Source organism: Esox lucius, chromosome 14, assembly GCF_011004845.1.
Source record: "Esox lucius isolate fEsoLuc1 chromosome 14, fEsoLuc1.pri, whole genome shotgun sequence".
NCBI lineage: Eukaryota > Metazoa > Chordata > Actinopteri > Esociformes > Esocidae > Esox > Esox lucius.
In genome coordinates, this window is record NC_047582.1 from 13,543,989 (window position 1) to 13,559,345 (window position 15,357).

The 15,357-nt window shown below is 42.9% G+C and overlaps 1 protein-coding gene across 3 annotated transcripts; it reads left to right on the forward strand.

The window, feature by feature from the left end:
- The first annotated feature begins 2,358 nt into the window (after window positions 1–2,358).
- LOC105014853 (phosphatidylinositol 4,5-bisphosphate 5-phosphatase A) lies at window positions 2,359–13,889 on the forward strand. 3 transcript variants are annotated; one of them, XM_010877502.5, is made up of 13 exons: window positions 2,359–3,188; window positions 5,005–5,625; window positions 8,441–8,548; window positions 8,682–8,790; window positions 8,984–9,100; window positions 9,478–9,653; window positions 9,772–9,883; window positions 10,131–10,240; window positions 10,813–11,023; window positions 11,102–11,239; window positions 11,364–11,429; window positions 11,530–11,634; window positions 11,795–13,889. In XM_010877502.5, exons 2-13 carry the CDS (start codon window positions 5,009–5,011, stop codon window positions 12,263–12,265), a joined length of 2,340 nt encoding a protein of 779 aa, XP_010875804.2. In that variant the 5' UTR covers window positions 2,359–3,188; window positions 5,005–5,008; the 3' UTR covers window positions 12,266–13,889. The 3 variants fall into 3 exon arrangements, with proteins under 3 accessions (XP_010875804.2, XP_010875805.2, XP_028981138.2); XM_010877503.5 differs by having other exon boundaries at window positions 5,024–5,625; XM_029125305.2 differs by lacking the exons at window positions 2,359–3,188; window positions 5,005–5,625 and adding an exon at window positions 6,533–6,827.
- Window positions 13,890–15,357: the final 1,468 nt, after the last annotated feature.

The following is a 15,357-nucleotide window of genomic DNA, read 5'->3' on the forward strand; positions in this document are numbered from 1 at the left end:
TAGTTGACTGTAGTGATTTGGAATGCCCATCACTACTGCTATGATAGGTAAATTAACATGGTCTGTTGCTCTTCTATATGAATCGTTATTTTATTATATGAAATATTTCTTATCATTTTATATGGAAGTAAAATATTGGAACATTGTTACAAAATGTCTGTGTATTTAAATATATTTAAATGTCAGACATCGAAATATATACTTATATGTACATATATTCAAATACATGTATGAACATTTATTGAAATATTACAGTTTTAGGAGCATTTACGTTTCCATATATACAACTCTGGAAAAAAGAGACCACTGCACCTTTTTCTTTGCTTTCCAAAAAAGTCGAAAAGGAAGGATAAACTGAGGAACAAAAGGGTTAAAATTAGGATACCACTGCAAATTGAGCTTCTGTTCATCACTCAGAACTTTCCTTTTCAACAGTTTTGGAAAGGAACGAAAAAGTGCAGTGTTCTTTTATTTTTTTTCCAGAGCTGTATGTTTATACATTCACCTAAAGGATTATTAGGAACACCTGTTCAATTTCTCATTAATGCAATTATCTAATCAACCAATCACATGGCAGTTGCTTCAATGCATTTAGGGGTGTGGTCCTGGTCAAGACAATCTCCTGAACTCCAAACTGAATGTCAGAATGGGAAAGAAAGGTGATTTAAGCAATTTTGAGCGTGGCATGGTTGTTGGTGCCAGACGGGCCGGTCTGAGTATTTCACAATCTGCTCAGTTACTGGGATTTTCATGCACAACCATTTCTAGGGTTAACAAAGAATGGTGTGAAAAGGGAAAAACATCCAGTATGCGGCAGTCCTGTGGGCGAAAATGCATTGTTGATGCTAGAGGTCAGAGGAGAATGGGCCGACTGATTCAAGCTGATAGAAGAGCAACTTTGACTGAAATAACCACTTGTTAAAACCGAGGTATGCAGCAAAGCATTTGTGAAGCCACAACACGCACAACCTTGAGGCGGATGGGCTACAACAGCAGAAGACCCCACCGGGTACCACTCATCTCCACTACAAATAGGAAAAAGAGGCTACAATTTGCACGAGCCCACCAAAATTGGACAGTTGAAGACTGTAAGAATGTTGCCTGGTCTGATGAGTCTCGATTTCCGTTGAGACATTCAGATGGTAGAGTCAGAATTTGGCGTAAACAGAATGAGAACATGGATCCATCATGCCTTGTTACCACTGTGCAGGCTGGTGGTGGTGGTGTAATTGTGTGGGGGATGTTTTCTTGGCACACTTTAGGCCCCTTAGTGCCAATTGGGCATCGTTTAAATGCCACGGCCTACCTGAGCATTGTTTCTGACCATGTCCATCCCTTTATGACCACCATGTACCCATCCTCTGATGGCTACTTCCAGCAGGATTATGCACCATGTCACAAAGCTCGAATCATTTCAAATTGGTTTCTTGAACATGACAATGAGTTCACTGTACTGAAATGGCCCCCACAGTCACCAGATCTCAACCCAATAGAGCATCTTTAGGATGTGGTGGAACGGGAGCTTCGTGCCCTGGATGTGCATCCCACAAATCTCCATCAACTGCAAGATGCTATCCTATCAATATGGGCCAACATTTCTAAAGAATGCTTTCAGCACCTTGTTGAATCAATGCCACGTAGAATTAAGGCAGTTCTGAAGGTGAAACGGGGTCAAACACAGTATTAGTATGGTGTTCCTAATAATCCTTTAGGTGAGTGTATATTTAAAGGTATGGTAAGGAAATGCTTTTTAATAGGAGTTGGTACCCTGTCTGCCCTGCCCAGACCTTCTATAGTGTACTATGTAAAGAATCCAACAGACTTTTCCAATGTGTTATTTATACTAGAAGACTATCCAGTGACTTGATTCCTTGAAATATGCCAATAGGAGGAGACTTCACATGTCAATCAGGATAGTGAAAGTAATGGGGTGTATTTACTGTTTTACTTATTATTTTTAAATGTATATTATAAATACGTTTAACCAATATATGTAAATCTGTTTCCGTTTTACTGAGGAATATTCCAATATATAATTTTTGCGTATGGGTTGATTGGTAAACAGTTACACTGTCTACTGCTCTGGTAGGTAAATAATGCCTCTAGTCTATTATTCAGACAGACTGCACTGTGTCTCTTTTTTATATATTTTTGCATTTATATTTGTTGACGTTGTTCCTAGATTTCACCATAAAATTGAATCGTTTGCACCTCTGACGCACTGGGGTGTTGTCTTGACACCCCAGTGTTAACATACGTGATTGACAGATGGCATTCTTTTGCTCTTTTTTTTTTTTTTTTTTAACCAGTCCGGGGACATCCATCTGATCCATGCCATTTAGCCTACATTTTACGCTGCCATCATTGTTCACGTACATAACGGTTCAATTATGTAATCTATGCGGATCCTGTCAGAGTGATTTTAGCTAGGCCTACTTTTCAAAGTATTGCTTTAAATGCGCTCGGACGAATAAAGTGGTCACGAGGGGCACCAGCGCTGGGCGCTCCTGCGCAGTGTTCAGTAACGAAATCTTTACCCGACTGTGCTGTGCATTAAGGTATCCTATAGCTTGACATTTTAATTCTCGGCATGCCGGTGTTCGGCTAACTCGCGGATTAATTTGTACGTCACAGGCACGACAGATGCCCGGTTAATTTAGGCCTAACCTGGGCATAACTTTGGATGGATTTGGAGGTTAACATTATTTTTGCGTGCATTTATTTCGGTCTCTGACTAAGACTTAATCAGACAGCCTCATGACTGAGTGTGCTGTGTGTTCCTCCCTTAGAAAAAACAGTTGCACGGATCAAACAGCAGGTAGCAGGAACCAGGCGCCCGAAGCAGTCCGTTAACTGGACGGTCTTCATCTCCCGGAGACGCTCTGGCATGTAGACACTGTAACTAACATTTCAACGATGATGTGTTTACTGTCTGGATATCAGGTACATAGGCGACCGTTTTTATATGTTGTAGGACACTAAACTTGCGTACCGGGATCCACGAGAAGGCTGTATTTCAGCAGTGTCTTAGAAGCCGTTTACGAAAAGGGTGTCATTTTGACTATTACAGTACAATATATATATTTGAACATATCACTTAAATTGGGATTAATATATTGCACCATGCCCTACCTTGCGATAGTTTGAGACCAATTCTCTGGCGAAGCATTTCACCTTGCAGATGAAAGGTAAGTTGCCCCGGGAGTGGGCGCAACCTCACGGCATGTCATTATGTGATTTCTTATGTATGTTGATTGATGATCACACATTGTTGTTTTTATTATCTTGCGTAGTTCAGAGAAATGTGTGTGCCCGTGCAGTGCATAGCTGAGGAGACTTGTATCAAGGGATGTTAGCCTCTATGTAATATAATAGTTGAAGTGTGACATGAGTAGAATCTGTATAATCTGTAGTTCAATAGTCCACCTACATAACTCCTTATCTGAACAGCCTATATACCGCCATTAACAACAGTATTTTTGGTCGCGTTTTACAAACATTGACACACCTGTGCTCACAAACAATGTATTATGTGCAGACTAACATTACTCATTTAAGACGTAACATGTGCAGAGCCACTCTGAGGCGAATACATAAATCATGGGAGTATTTCATTTCTTCAGACCAACGGACAAACAATGTGTCTAGTAACTGAGCTGTCCTTTGTGTCACTGGGACTATGTGACCCCACTCAATTTTGCGTTACCATCTGTGACCCCAAATGTTTTTGCACTGCTGCTGCAGAGGCTTGTAAGATTCCCTCTCCCACAGTCTGATGCTGTCTCTTGCCCCGATATGTGTGTGTTACAGTGTAGTAGAGGGACGCAGCTCTGTATTGCTGAGGGTTAGACCGTCACAGCGGTTGAAAATGGAGTGTGGGGCAGGAAGTAACCGGATGGAAAGGGGGTTGGGGGACTGAAATGTGTTGCTAAGCAACAGGAACGTAGACCGGGCTGGGGTAGAAAGTTGGGTCCCCACTGACTGCCTGGGGTTGTGTACGGTGTTGATGTCTGGGGGCAGGGGGGAAGGAGGTGAACAGGTGCTCAGTGCAAGCCAGCTCCCTCTACCCACCTCTGGCTCCATGCCAATAGAGCTAGAAAGCTCTGTGATAGGTGGAGACAGTCTGTGGCCAGGGGGAGGACGTGGGAGGGTGTTGTGAAGGACAAACAAACAGAAGGCCACGCCTCTCCTTCTACAGTGATGTATCAGTCACACGCCCGGCGTGGCAGTGTTGTTGAGAATCCTCCCCTTTTTCCCAGCAAAAAGCTCAAAAAACGTAGTTGTTTCAATAGTGGACTTTATTAAGGTAATAAAGCCGTGCTGGTCTGCAGTGCAACCGACCCTTGTTGGTCTACAGAACAACCGGCTTCCAAGCGTCGGACACTTTTATACAGTATGGTTATAAAATGATATTAGGCCTTCCCATTATGCAAATCTCTGGGCGGACCCTTCCCCAATCTTCCACCAATGTTTCACAGCCCTCTGGGATCCGCCCCACAATACACTTAGGAAATATTGGTGGCGTGATGGTAGTGTGTTTTTGTCACATTCTCCCAAGAGAGTCCAGGACAAGCCATAGGTTCTTCTGTCCTCCATATGAGATAAAAACAACAACCACTCATTGTACTGATCATGGGAACAGTAGTGGCGCTGGAGCAAGAGGACACATAAGAAGATGCTTGCTGTCCTTGACACACACACACCTTATTGTTCATCAGTCTCTCTTTCTCAGCAGTCAAATGTGGAAGAATCAAAGACAGACAGACTGATCACAAAAATAATAACATGAGGCCTTAGGCTCAAGTGACCTGGTTAAACGTTTAATCAATTAACACCCAATTTATATGCAAGTGAATAGATGATATATCTCTATATAAATGTCATTGTTCTGTCTATTCTTTATCAGGTTCATGTGAAATAACATGATTTTATTTTTTTTAAACTCTATAGCAGACTGTACATTCCTCTCCCATTCCTTCCCTGTGGTTTGTGCATATTAATCAGGTCGATGGATCAATTGCAGGAGAAACAAAGCAGCACAGTACCAGCAAGAGCCTCTGGACAACCTGGGCAAAATGCTTTTCCAGGAACTACAGCCCGGGACACCACTATCACTAGTCCCATTGGGGGGTCGGGAAAATTCCCAGGACCGGGTACGGGTCAGGTCTCTGGGTTTCGTGACATGCCAGACCAAGTGAAGCCCGAGCAGACACAGCCTGCAGTTCCATTTAATATCAGCCGTCCCAGACCCACCCCGCTGGGCTCCTCCAGATGTTCCGAGGCTGACATGAAGGAGAAGGCCTCTATACCAAATCGCATCCCGGGACCACACAGCCCGATCTGCCTGTCCCAGTCCCCCACCGATTCGCCCCAGTTGACCCGCAGCCCTCAGAGTCCTCACAGCCCTCAGCCGTACCTCATTCCCCAGCCCAGCCTGCCCCAGCCCAGCCTGCCCCAGCCCAGCCTGCCCCAGCCCAGCCTCACCCCACCATCCAGCCTCAGCCCCAAACCAAGCGCCACACCTGGGTTGGGAGCCAGTCCACGGAGGACTGGCTGTCCAGGGGGCGCTATGGAGAACCAGCCACAGGCTGACAGGACTGAAGGTGAAACGGATGACGGGTTCAGGTGAGACAGATTGCACATGTTTCAGTTCTGTTTCAGTAGCGTGACCACTGTATATGACATGTTCTGAGCTTCCTTCTATGACGACATACAGTAGTAACATGATGTCTCCGTTCAAGGTTTATTTGTCAAATGCACCGAACAACACAGCATCATCCTGCACAATGAAATTGTTATTACATGGCACCCAACAAACTACGTAGTTAGAGTTAAAAAGCAAAAATATATCTAGATAGAAAATAATAATAAAATAAAGCTACAATTCACAACAATGTACACTACAGTATAAAAAAGAATACTGTAAACTGGCAGCAATCTGGGAAGTATTTTGATAGAGCAGCAGTCTGGGTAGTATTGTCGAACGTTTAGATATGCCATGTATGGCAGTAATATACATAACAGTGTGACCTAGCAGCAACTGATAGTTATTGAAATATTAGATACATATAAGTGCAATAAGCTTATGAATGGTGGAATAGCACACTACAATTATGTAGTGATAATTATGAAGAAAATGTACACAGCTTTAAATATATCAAGAGGATAATGCGATCATGTACATAACACTGTACATAGCAGCAGTGTAAAAAGAGTACTGTAGATTAGCAGCAATATTGGTAGTAGTATTGGATATTGTAGAAATGGCAAGTATGGCGGTAATGTAGATGTAAAAAGAAAATGTAAACTAGAATTGTTTTTAAATATCCTAGTGTCCATTAAATGGCCTAATAGGGCATCAGAGCATCTGGAATGTACATTTTTGGGCAGTTTTCACTGACGAGTTTGCTTGTCTGGACCAAGTGAGGTCATCCTTGATGAACAAACTGAGAAACTTGAATTCGGAGACTCTCCGCTTCAGCTCCATCGATGTGTATGGGGCATGACCCCCCCTCTGCTGCTTCCTGAAGTCCATGATCATCTCTTTAGTCTTACAGACGTTGAGAGAAAGGTTGTTGTCCTGGCACCTTGTTACCAGGTTCCATGAAGACAGTTCTCTTTCCCCCCTTGGAATGGGAAACCAGCTTGACAGAAGTCATCTTCTATGATATGTAGAACTGGTTTGGAGTATGATGGTTGGATGTGCGCCAGTGTGTTACATTAATGAAATACCACATATCTCAGAGAAAGCAGTCAGACCTGAACAAACTGGATACAGGCTACATATTTACTGACAGGACTGAAGGTGAAACGGATGACGGGTTCAGGTGAGACAGATTGCACATGTTTCAGTTCTGTTTCAATAGCGTGACCACTGTATATGACATGTTCTGAGCTTCCTTCTATGACGACATACAGTAGTAACATGTTGTCTCCGTTCAAGGTTTATTTGTCAAATGCACCGAACAACACAGCATCATCCTGTACAATGACATTGTAATTACATGGCACCCAACAAACTACGTAGTTAGAGTTAAAAAGCAAAAATATATCTAGATAGAAAATAATAATAAAATAAAGCCACAATTCACAACAATGTACACTACAGTATAAAAAATAATACTGTAAACTGGCAGCAATCTGGGAAGTATTTTGATAGAGCAGCAGTCTGGGTAGTATTGTCGAACGTTTAGATATGCCATGTATGGCAGTAATATACATAACAGTGTGACCTAGCAGCAATTGATAGTTATTGAAATATTAGATACATATAAGTGCAATAAGCTTATGAATGGTGGCATAGCACACTACAATTATGTAGTGATAATTATGAAGAAAATGTACACAGCTTTAAATGTATCAAGAGGATAATGCGATCATGTACATAACACTGTACATAGCAGCAGTCTAAAATGAGTACTGTAGATTAGCAGCAATATTGGTAGTAGTATTGGATATTGTAGAAATGGCAAGTATGGCGGTAATGTAGATGTAAAAAGAAAATGTAAACTAGCTTTGATTTTAAATATCCTAATGTCCATTAAATTGACTAATAGGGCATCAGAGCATCTGGAATGTACATGTTTGGGCAGTTTTCACTGACGAGTTTGCTTGTCTGGACCAAGTGAGGTCATCCTTGATGAACAAACTGAGAAACTTGAATTTGGAGACTCTCCGCTTCAGCTCCATTGATGTGTATGGGGGCATGACCCCCCCTCTGCTGCTTCCTGAAGTCCATGATCATCTCTTTAGTCTTACAGACGTTGAGAGAAAGGTTGTTGTTCTGGCACCTTGTTGCCAGGTTCCATGAAGACAGTTCTCTCCCCTTGGAATGGGAAACCAGCTTGACAGAAGTCATCTTCTATGATATGTAGAACTGGTTTGGAATATGATGGTTGGATGTGCGTCAGTGTGTTACATTAATGAAATACCACATATCTCAGGGAAAGCAGTCAGACCTGAACAAACTGGATACAGGCTACAAATTAACTTCTCAGAGGTCCATGGCAGTCCTTTCTTTCTCTTGCCCTTTTTTTCTCTTTCTGTTCCTTCAGAGTAACTAAAAGCTCTGGTACTGATATTAGATTGGATTGTTCCCGTAGGTGCAGTGTGAAGTTTTCATTTGCACCATAGGGTCAAGGGCTTCGGCTATGACATGTTCATTGGGCACTTGACATTTTGAGTCAAGTAGGTGTAAAGTATGGATTCAACTTTAGTTCTACATTATTACATCATAATTACAATGTTACCGAACAGTTATGTAGCATTTACGTAACTACTGATAATGTCTGTGTTTATATAACTAGTCCTTATATCGGTTTCCACATACTTATCAATAAAAGAAGGGATAGTTTTTTAACTACTTATAATGTAGGGGTTTACGTCACTAGCGATAACATAAGGTGTGCCTTCCCACCACTTCTCTGTTGTCGTCTAACAGGGTGCACATTGTGACATGGAATGTGGGCTCTGCTGTTCCCCCTGATGACATCACCTCTCTGTTTGGGCCGCATGCTGGAGATGGGAGCATAGACATGTTTATCATTGGGTGAGCTTCTGGTCCAATCACAACGCAACAGTGCCAGGAAGACAGTGCTGAATGTCTCCTCCATCTTACCTCTATTCACGGCCTTGACCTCTACCACCATGTTTAGCTGTTTGTCCCCCACCACCCCACGCAGGCTACAGGAAGTGAACTCCATGCTGAACAAGCGGCTGAAGGATGCTCTCTTCACTGACCAGTGGAGTGAGCTCTGCATGGACACGCTCAGTCGTTTTGGATATGTGTTGGTCAGTAAGGAGTTAACTCTCTGTGATGTGCAGGTCACTGATTTAATCTCTATGGTTATAGTTACTCTCCACACTCATGACAGAGTACACTGTGACAATCGCATCCGAAAATGCATCTTTATTTAATACAGGTTTTGTCTGTTCAAGGTCGATCTGTCTTTATCTCTCTGTGTCTCTGTCTGCACCGCTGCAGGTGGCTTCTCAGCGTATGCAGGGGGTCCTGTTGTTGGTGTTTTCTAAATTCTGCCATCTTCCATTCCTGCGGGAGGTGCAGACAGAAAAAACCCGCACGGGTCTCGGGGGCTACTGGGTGAGTGTTACCCCTGGCAACCTCTGCTCCAGAATAGTAGCTTGTTTAAATGCGGAGTACTAAAACCCTTGTTCACCTTCACAAATAGCTTTCTGATTCCAGAAAAATATAAAATGCCATAAATAGGGAGGAAAAGGTTTGTGCGTGTCACAGTTTTATGTGGGTGACCTTCTTTGGCGTGTTGATGTCAGCGGTTCTACTCTGTGAGGTCAGTGTTGCAGGAATGTCTGGCTCTCAGTTGCTGATGATACCGAAATGCTACTTGTCCCTTCATCCTCGTCCCAGCGGTTGTTTCCGTCCAGAGGCTCGGATAGCGTCCATTGTTCATCCATCAGTGTGTTACTTGTTCACAGTGCGTATCTCTCTTCCCTCCCCAGGGTAATAAAGGGGGCGTAAGTGCCAGAATGATGTTGTTCGGCCATCCGGTGTGTTTCCTCAACTGCCACCTGCCGGCTCACATGCGGAACCTCGAGCAGCGAATGGAGGACTTCGAGAGCATCCTGCAGCAACAGCAGTTTGAGGGCGTGACCGCTTCTGGCGTTCTGGATCATGAGTGGGTCAAGGGGGGAGGGATGCTGAGGTCATATGGTTATGCCATGTGATCAGGAAATACTCATGGTACTAATTCTGTGCTCTGATTGGTTGATGATGCGCCTGTGTTCTTCCCCTAGCGTGGTCTTCTGGTTTGGGGATCTTAACTTCCGCATCGAGGATTATGACATTCATGTGGTTAAGAGTGCTATTGACAGCAATAAGCTCCCTTTGCTCTGGGAGAGAGACCAGGTGAGAAAGCTGTAGGATATATTCATTTGACATGGAGAAGAGTCCAAATGGAATTTTCCGGAAGACCCGTTATCTCCTGTTATCTTTGGAACCAACGACCATCCAATACCAACAGAGCCATAGCACCACAAAAACTATAGGCCAAAAATATTCACTTATGCAGTCTCATCAGGTCAAGTGGTCAACTTTCATCACTCTATCTCTCTGTTCCTCTCTCTCTTTTTATTCCCACATGTTTGTTTTACAGCTCAACATAGCCAAAAACAGTGAGTCCATCTTAGATGGCTTCTTAGAAGGCCCTCTCAAATTCCCCCCCACATATAAGTTTGATGTTGGAACCCACACATACGACACCAGGTATGTAACTGTATGTAGAACAATACATGTTGGGTTGGATGAATTGTCTTCTTTGTGCAGAAACATTAGACATCTGTTATGATATCTGTACGTTAGCATTAGCAGTTAGACAAAGCACTACCAGCACACACTTCCACATTGGAACTCCAGGGGGGAGAACCAACCAGCCCAAATGTCTGGGCTCAGCATGGATAAGAAGACAGGTCTGAACAATCAGGATGATGGGTATTCTCATTTTTTATGTTAGTTAAAGATTAATCTTTGTAGCTTACTCATATGTACTCCTATGTACTGTATTCATATTTTGGGTCACCATTTTGAACAAGTACTGATCTTGTACTGGCCGACCATGGGAGTCATGACTGAGTTGGCCCTGGGTAAATGCATTAAACACCTGGCTGTGTACAACTTTCTTCTAACGTTTATACACACAGCATATACGTTCCCTGGCCATAGATAGGCCTAAACTCCTGAGACGACATATCAGACTAGTTATTGGTATGATAACATTTCTTTTAACTAACTGACCTCTGTCTACAACTAGTCCCTCTCTCTTTCGGTCGCACTTACAGCAGTAAAAAGCGAAAGCCAGCGTGGACAGACCGAATCCTGTGGCGTCTGCGCTGTACGGGCTCCCCTGTTCCAACCCACAATGCCGCTCTGCAACGCGGCCTGACATCGTGGCTGGGTGGGGCAACCAAAGTGGTGCAACAGTCTTACCGCAGTCACATGGGATACACCTGTAGCGATCACAAGCCTGTCTCTGCTGTCTTCTCATTACATGTAAGTCCATCTCATTGGGACACCTGACGCCCTCTGAAATTGTATGACTCAAACATGTCTCTCATGCCCTCACCCCAGTTCCCATTTAAAGTGGACCTTCCCCTTGTTACCTTGGACTATGAGAAGGAGTGGACCAAAGTTTCTGACGCCACAGTCAGATTCACTGTGAGGTCCAGCTTCCAGCGCAGCTCATGGGACTGGGTTGCAATATACAAGGTAACCGGTCAACCTCCAGTAAGAGAGATTTGGTATCTCTCACAGCATAACTAGGTTATATCGGTTCTATTGTGTCCCAGTGTCTGTGTCCCATTTCAAACCAGTCTCTGGGTTGTCTTTACAGGTTGGGTTCAAACATTACAAGGACTATGTAGCATATTTGTGGGCCAAGGTAGATCACGGGTCCCAGGTACGATGCAAGGCCTGAAAAACACACACTACATCAACCTCAGATATCCCATAAGGTGTGAAATATCTTTCTATTCACTCTGTTCCACGTTTCTCCTCAGGTGACATTTGCAGAGGAGGATTTACCCCGGGAAGCCGGGGAATACATTCTGGGTTTCTACAGCAACAACATGAACACTATCATTGGAGTGACATCACCCTTTCAGGTCAGGACCTTTTCTGCTGTTCTCCTTCATTCGATGAACAGAGAGGAAAGCAATGGCTGTCTTTCATGTAGTTCTACTGGGTCACCTCCTTTTCTCCTCATCGTGTGCCCTCCCAACCCTTCTCACCTACTCCTGTCGAACCGTCGCCTGTCTCCCATAGATCCGTGTCCCTGCGCGCAGCCCGATGGCCTCCACAGCCTGCGGTGAGGCCGGGGACAGCTCCGACGTCAGCTCAGAGGACGACAGCACGTTGGTCCTGCTGGCCCCAGCCAGCTCCCGAAGCCCAAGCCCGGGAAAAAGCAAACGGCGCCACCGCCGCAGCCGTAGCCCTGCTCACCCCAACACCCCCATCCCCTCCCTGCAGGGACTCAGCCTGCACCCTCGTTCTCTAGACGGGCTCCAAAGCAGCCGCCTGCCCTGCTCGGTTGCTAAGAAGGAGCGCCTGGTCTCACCGCAGGACACCCTGACTTCTCCCATCAGCCCGCTCACCCCCCGCAGCCCTTTGTCCCCCGGCAGTGGGGTCTCAGCTCCAGAGGCTCTGATCGCCGCCATCCTGGGGGAGCACAGTCCAGCTCAGGTCCCCCCCACAGGGGGGAGGTTACCAGGCAAGTCTGGGGAGACAGGCTTATGAGGGTCCCATGGAGTCTTGAGGGATACACAGACACTGAGAGAAGACTGTTGAAACGAAGCCAGTAAAAACCACGATGAGGGAACAGTGAGCTGATATGGTCGTTTATTTTAATGATCTGACCCCACACTGTCACGGCGCTCATAAAAGCAGTGCTTTATGTTACTTGTAGTTTGCAACATTCCACGTGGTAGTCAGTCAGTTGTCTGTGTTTCTTAATCTAATTATCCGTGACTTCAGACAGAGATGCAGTCGCTGTGAAGTTGCACCGTCTTCACATTCTGCTGCCTTAAAATTAAATTAAAATTAACCTATTAAATGGAGATCTATATAACCCACTGCACATCTTTTAAGTGAAAGAAAAATTACAAAGAAATGAAAACAGAATGTATTGACTGCGTATGTCTTCATCACACCCTAGAAATCATTTTTGGTGGAATCATCTTTGACAGCCATTATTGAGATAATATGGAGTAATATTCTATATATATATATAATATAAGATATTATTTTATTTCATTTTATTTTTTTGCTGAAGGAATTGTGGTTTGCATTCAAACCCATGCTGCCACAGTATATGTGTACCAGAAGCAGTGCTGGACCACCCTTCAACCAAGGCCATATATATGAGAGAGTCCCATCTAAATTATATTTGTATCCCAGGATGAAGGACAATGATTTGTTTGCAACAAGGCTGTTAGGTAATACTGCAAGACAACAAGAAAACTGGAAATCTGATGCTTGTATGGATTTCTCTTCACTGAGACAGTTACATAAATATTTATGCCAAAGACAAACTATAATGTCTTTGAAAAAGGTACTGATGTTTACTGAGAGATTCAGTTTCAGGCCTGAGACCAAATTAGAAAAGTGTCATCTTTCAATGATTCCTAAACAAATTTACTGAGCTTGAACAATTTGACAAGAACAATGGATGTTTTCTTGACTGTGCTAAAAATTAACAGCAGCAATGGCTATCAAAGGTGCTTCTACTGAAGATGAACACTGGGATGTAAAGATATAATCAATTCATCTTTGTTGAAAATAATATAATATAGTTAAATTTTTTTCATTACTTTGTACTTTAAAATTCTATCACTTTGAAAATGTGGATATATACTTGGAAAATGAGCAATATAAGGCGGTAAAATGAAAAGACTGCAAATGGGTGTGTAGAGGGGCACAATCTATTGAACAGCTTATATACTATGGAGTCAGGGGCTACTGTAGTCTAACTCCCTAACAGTCTGTCTTACCCCAAAAAGTGCTTTACAGACTCATATCAACACTGTATGTACAGACTAAATGTAAAACCAAAGCAAGAGTAAATCTGCAATGTACAGTATGATTGTTTTCCTAAGTTAAAAGAATGTCTATGAATGTGTCCTAACCATCTGGCTCAGGATCACTTGGTGTGGTATGATATCCATCCTTCCATATCCCCAAGCTCCAACTGATATTAAAATGATCTGTTTCTCAATCTCCCTGTTTTGTGTAGCAATGTACATGTTTGAGAAAAAAAGAAGAGTATATTTTCAGAGAGATAATGCTTTCAAAGGTCTTTTGTTTAGGTTGTGGAGAATATATAATGGTGTGAGAAAAATAAAATGAGCAACCTGACAAAAGAGACAAGGTTTTTGATTGTCACACACAGAACATTCAGTGGGACTGTTCATAATTCTTAATATTATGCGCAAACAGTACAGCTTTTATAACAACAATCCAGATATTTTCATATTTCACTACGTCGTAATATCTTCTGTAAACTGGAACTGGTTAATATTGGGACAACTTGGGTTTATAAACATGGATGTCAACTCCCCATCTGCAAGCTTTTGTGGTTGAGGGCTGGAAGGCTGAGGGCCTGAGCCCTGCTTCTGGCCCTGATTCATTACAATGTCCAGGAACTGTGACTGCCATCTGGTGTTTATCATAACCCTCATCTTATTATTGGTGTCATGAGCATTATTTTCATTTATACATATCAATTATGTCTCCCTCAGTTGTCGGAGTAGAACATTGTGTTTAATGATCTCAAACAAATAAAATGAAAAACATAGACAAGAACTATGAAAATAATTATAGAACAATAGTACTGTTATAGAGAACAACAGAACTGTGATGGATAACAATGGTACTGTGATAAAGAACAATTGAACTGTGATGCAGAACAATAGAAATGTTTAAAGAACAATGGTACTGTGATAAAGAGCAACCGAATGGTGATAGAGCACAATAGAACTGTGACACAGAACAATAGAACAATTAGAGATTACAATGGTACTGTGATACAGAACAATAGAACAGTTAGAGATTACAATGGTACTGTGATACAGAACAATATAAATGTTTTTGAGACAATAGTGCAGTTATATAGAACAATAGCCCCTTTCTGTTTGTTGTTTATGCATAAATGTTATCTAGGTTCAAGTTAGCCGATAGGGAACATGTTTTTCAGCATATTAGTTTAGGTCCCCACAAGGATAGATAAACAAATGTGTGTGTTTGTTTACACTGCACATTGTGAAAGTGTTTTGAGGAAAAGGACATTTAGGTCTGTCTGGGAGAACAGGCTTTGAGAGTGGGGCTAATGGAAAGCAGCTTATCTGCTAGGAAATCCCAGAATATTCAAAGAAGGCTTCTCACACAAACATTTCCCAATTCAAAAGCTTCAAAGTCTCACCTCATCTTGGCAGACACCCAAAATGAATCTGCCAGTCGATTTAGGGCAGCCCTGTATGTTCCAGTGGGCCAGCAGAGAAAAGAGACGACGCCATGACTCCACGACTGAGACTCACAGTGCTGTGGTACTGTAGACTATCTGGCTTCTTTTTAACAATCAGAATAATGACTCTGAGGATTAGAAAGGCTCAGCTGACACTAAAGCTCTGTAGTACACATCTCTGGGTGAACACTGCAGAGTCACATAGGGTACTGAAGTTTATATGATCATAACCTCAGGAGTGGGTCTGTGAGATTTAAAAAAAGTGTTTGCCCACAATGTGAGTGTGTGTGTGTTCATTTTAAAAGCTTCATAAAAATGTTATACAACCTTGTTTCCCAAAGAATTGGGATGCTGCATAAAATGTAAATGA

Excerpts from the sequence above, each read along its gene's own strand:
- LOC105014853 (XM_010877502.5), top strand. The coding sequence starts at position 5,009 with ATGGATCAATTGCAGGAGAAACAAAGCAGCACAGTACCAGCAAGAGCC. Across the intron at positions 8,791-8,983 it reads GTCGTTTTGGATATGTGTTG|GTGGCTTCTCAGCGTATGCA; the intron begins GTCAGTAAGGAG and ends GCACCGCTGCAG. Across the intron at positions 11,635-11,794 it reads GAGTGACATCACCCTTTCAG|ATCCGTGTCCCTGCGCGCAG; the intron begins GTCAGGACCTTT and ends TGTCTCCCATAG.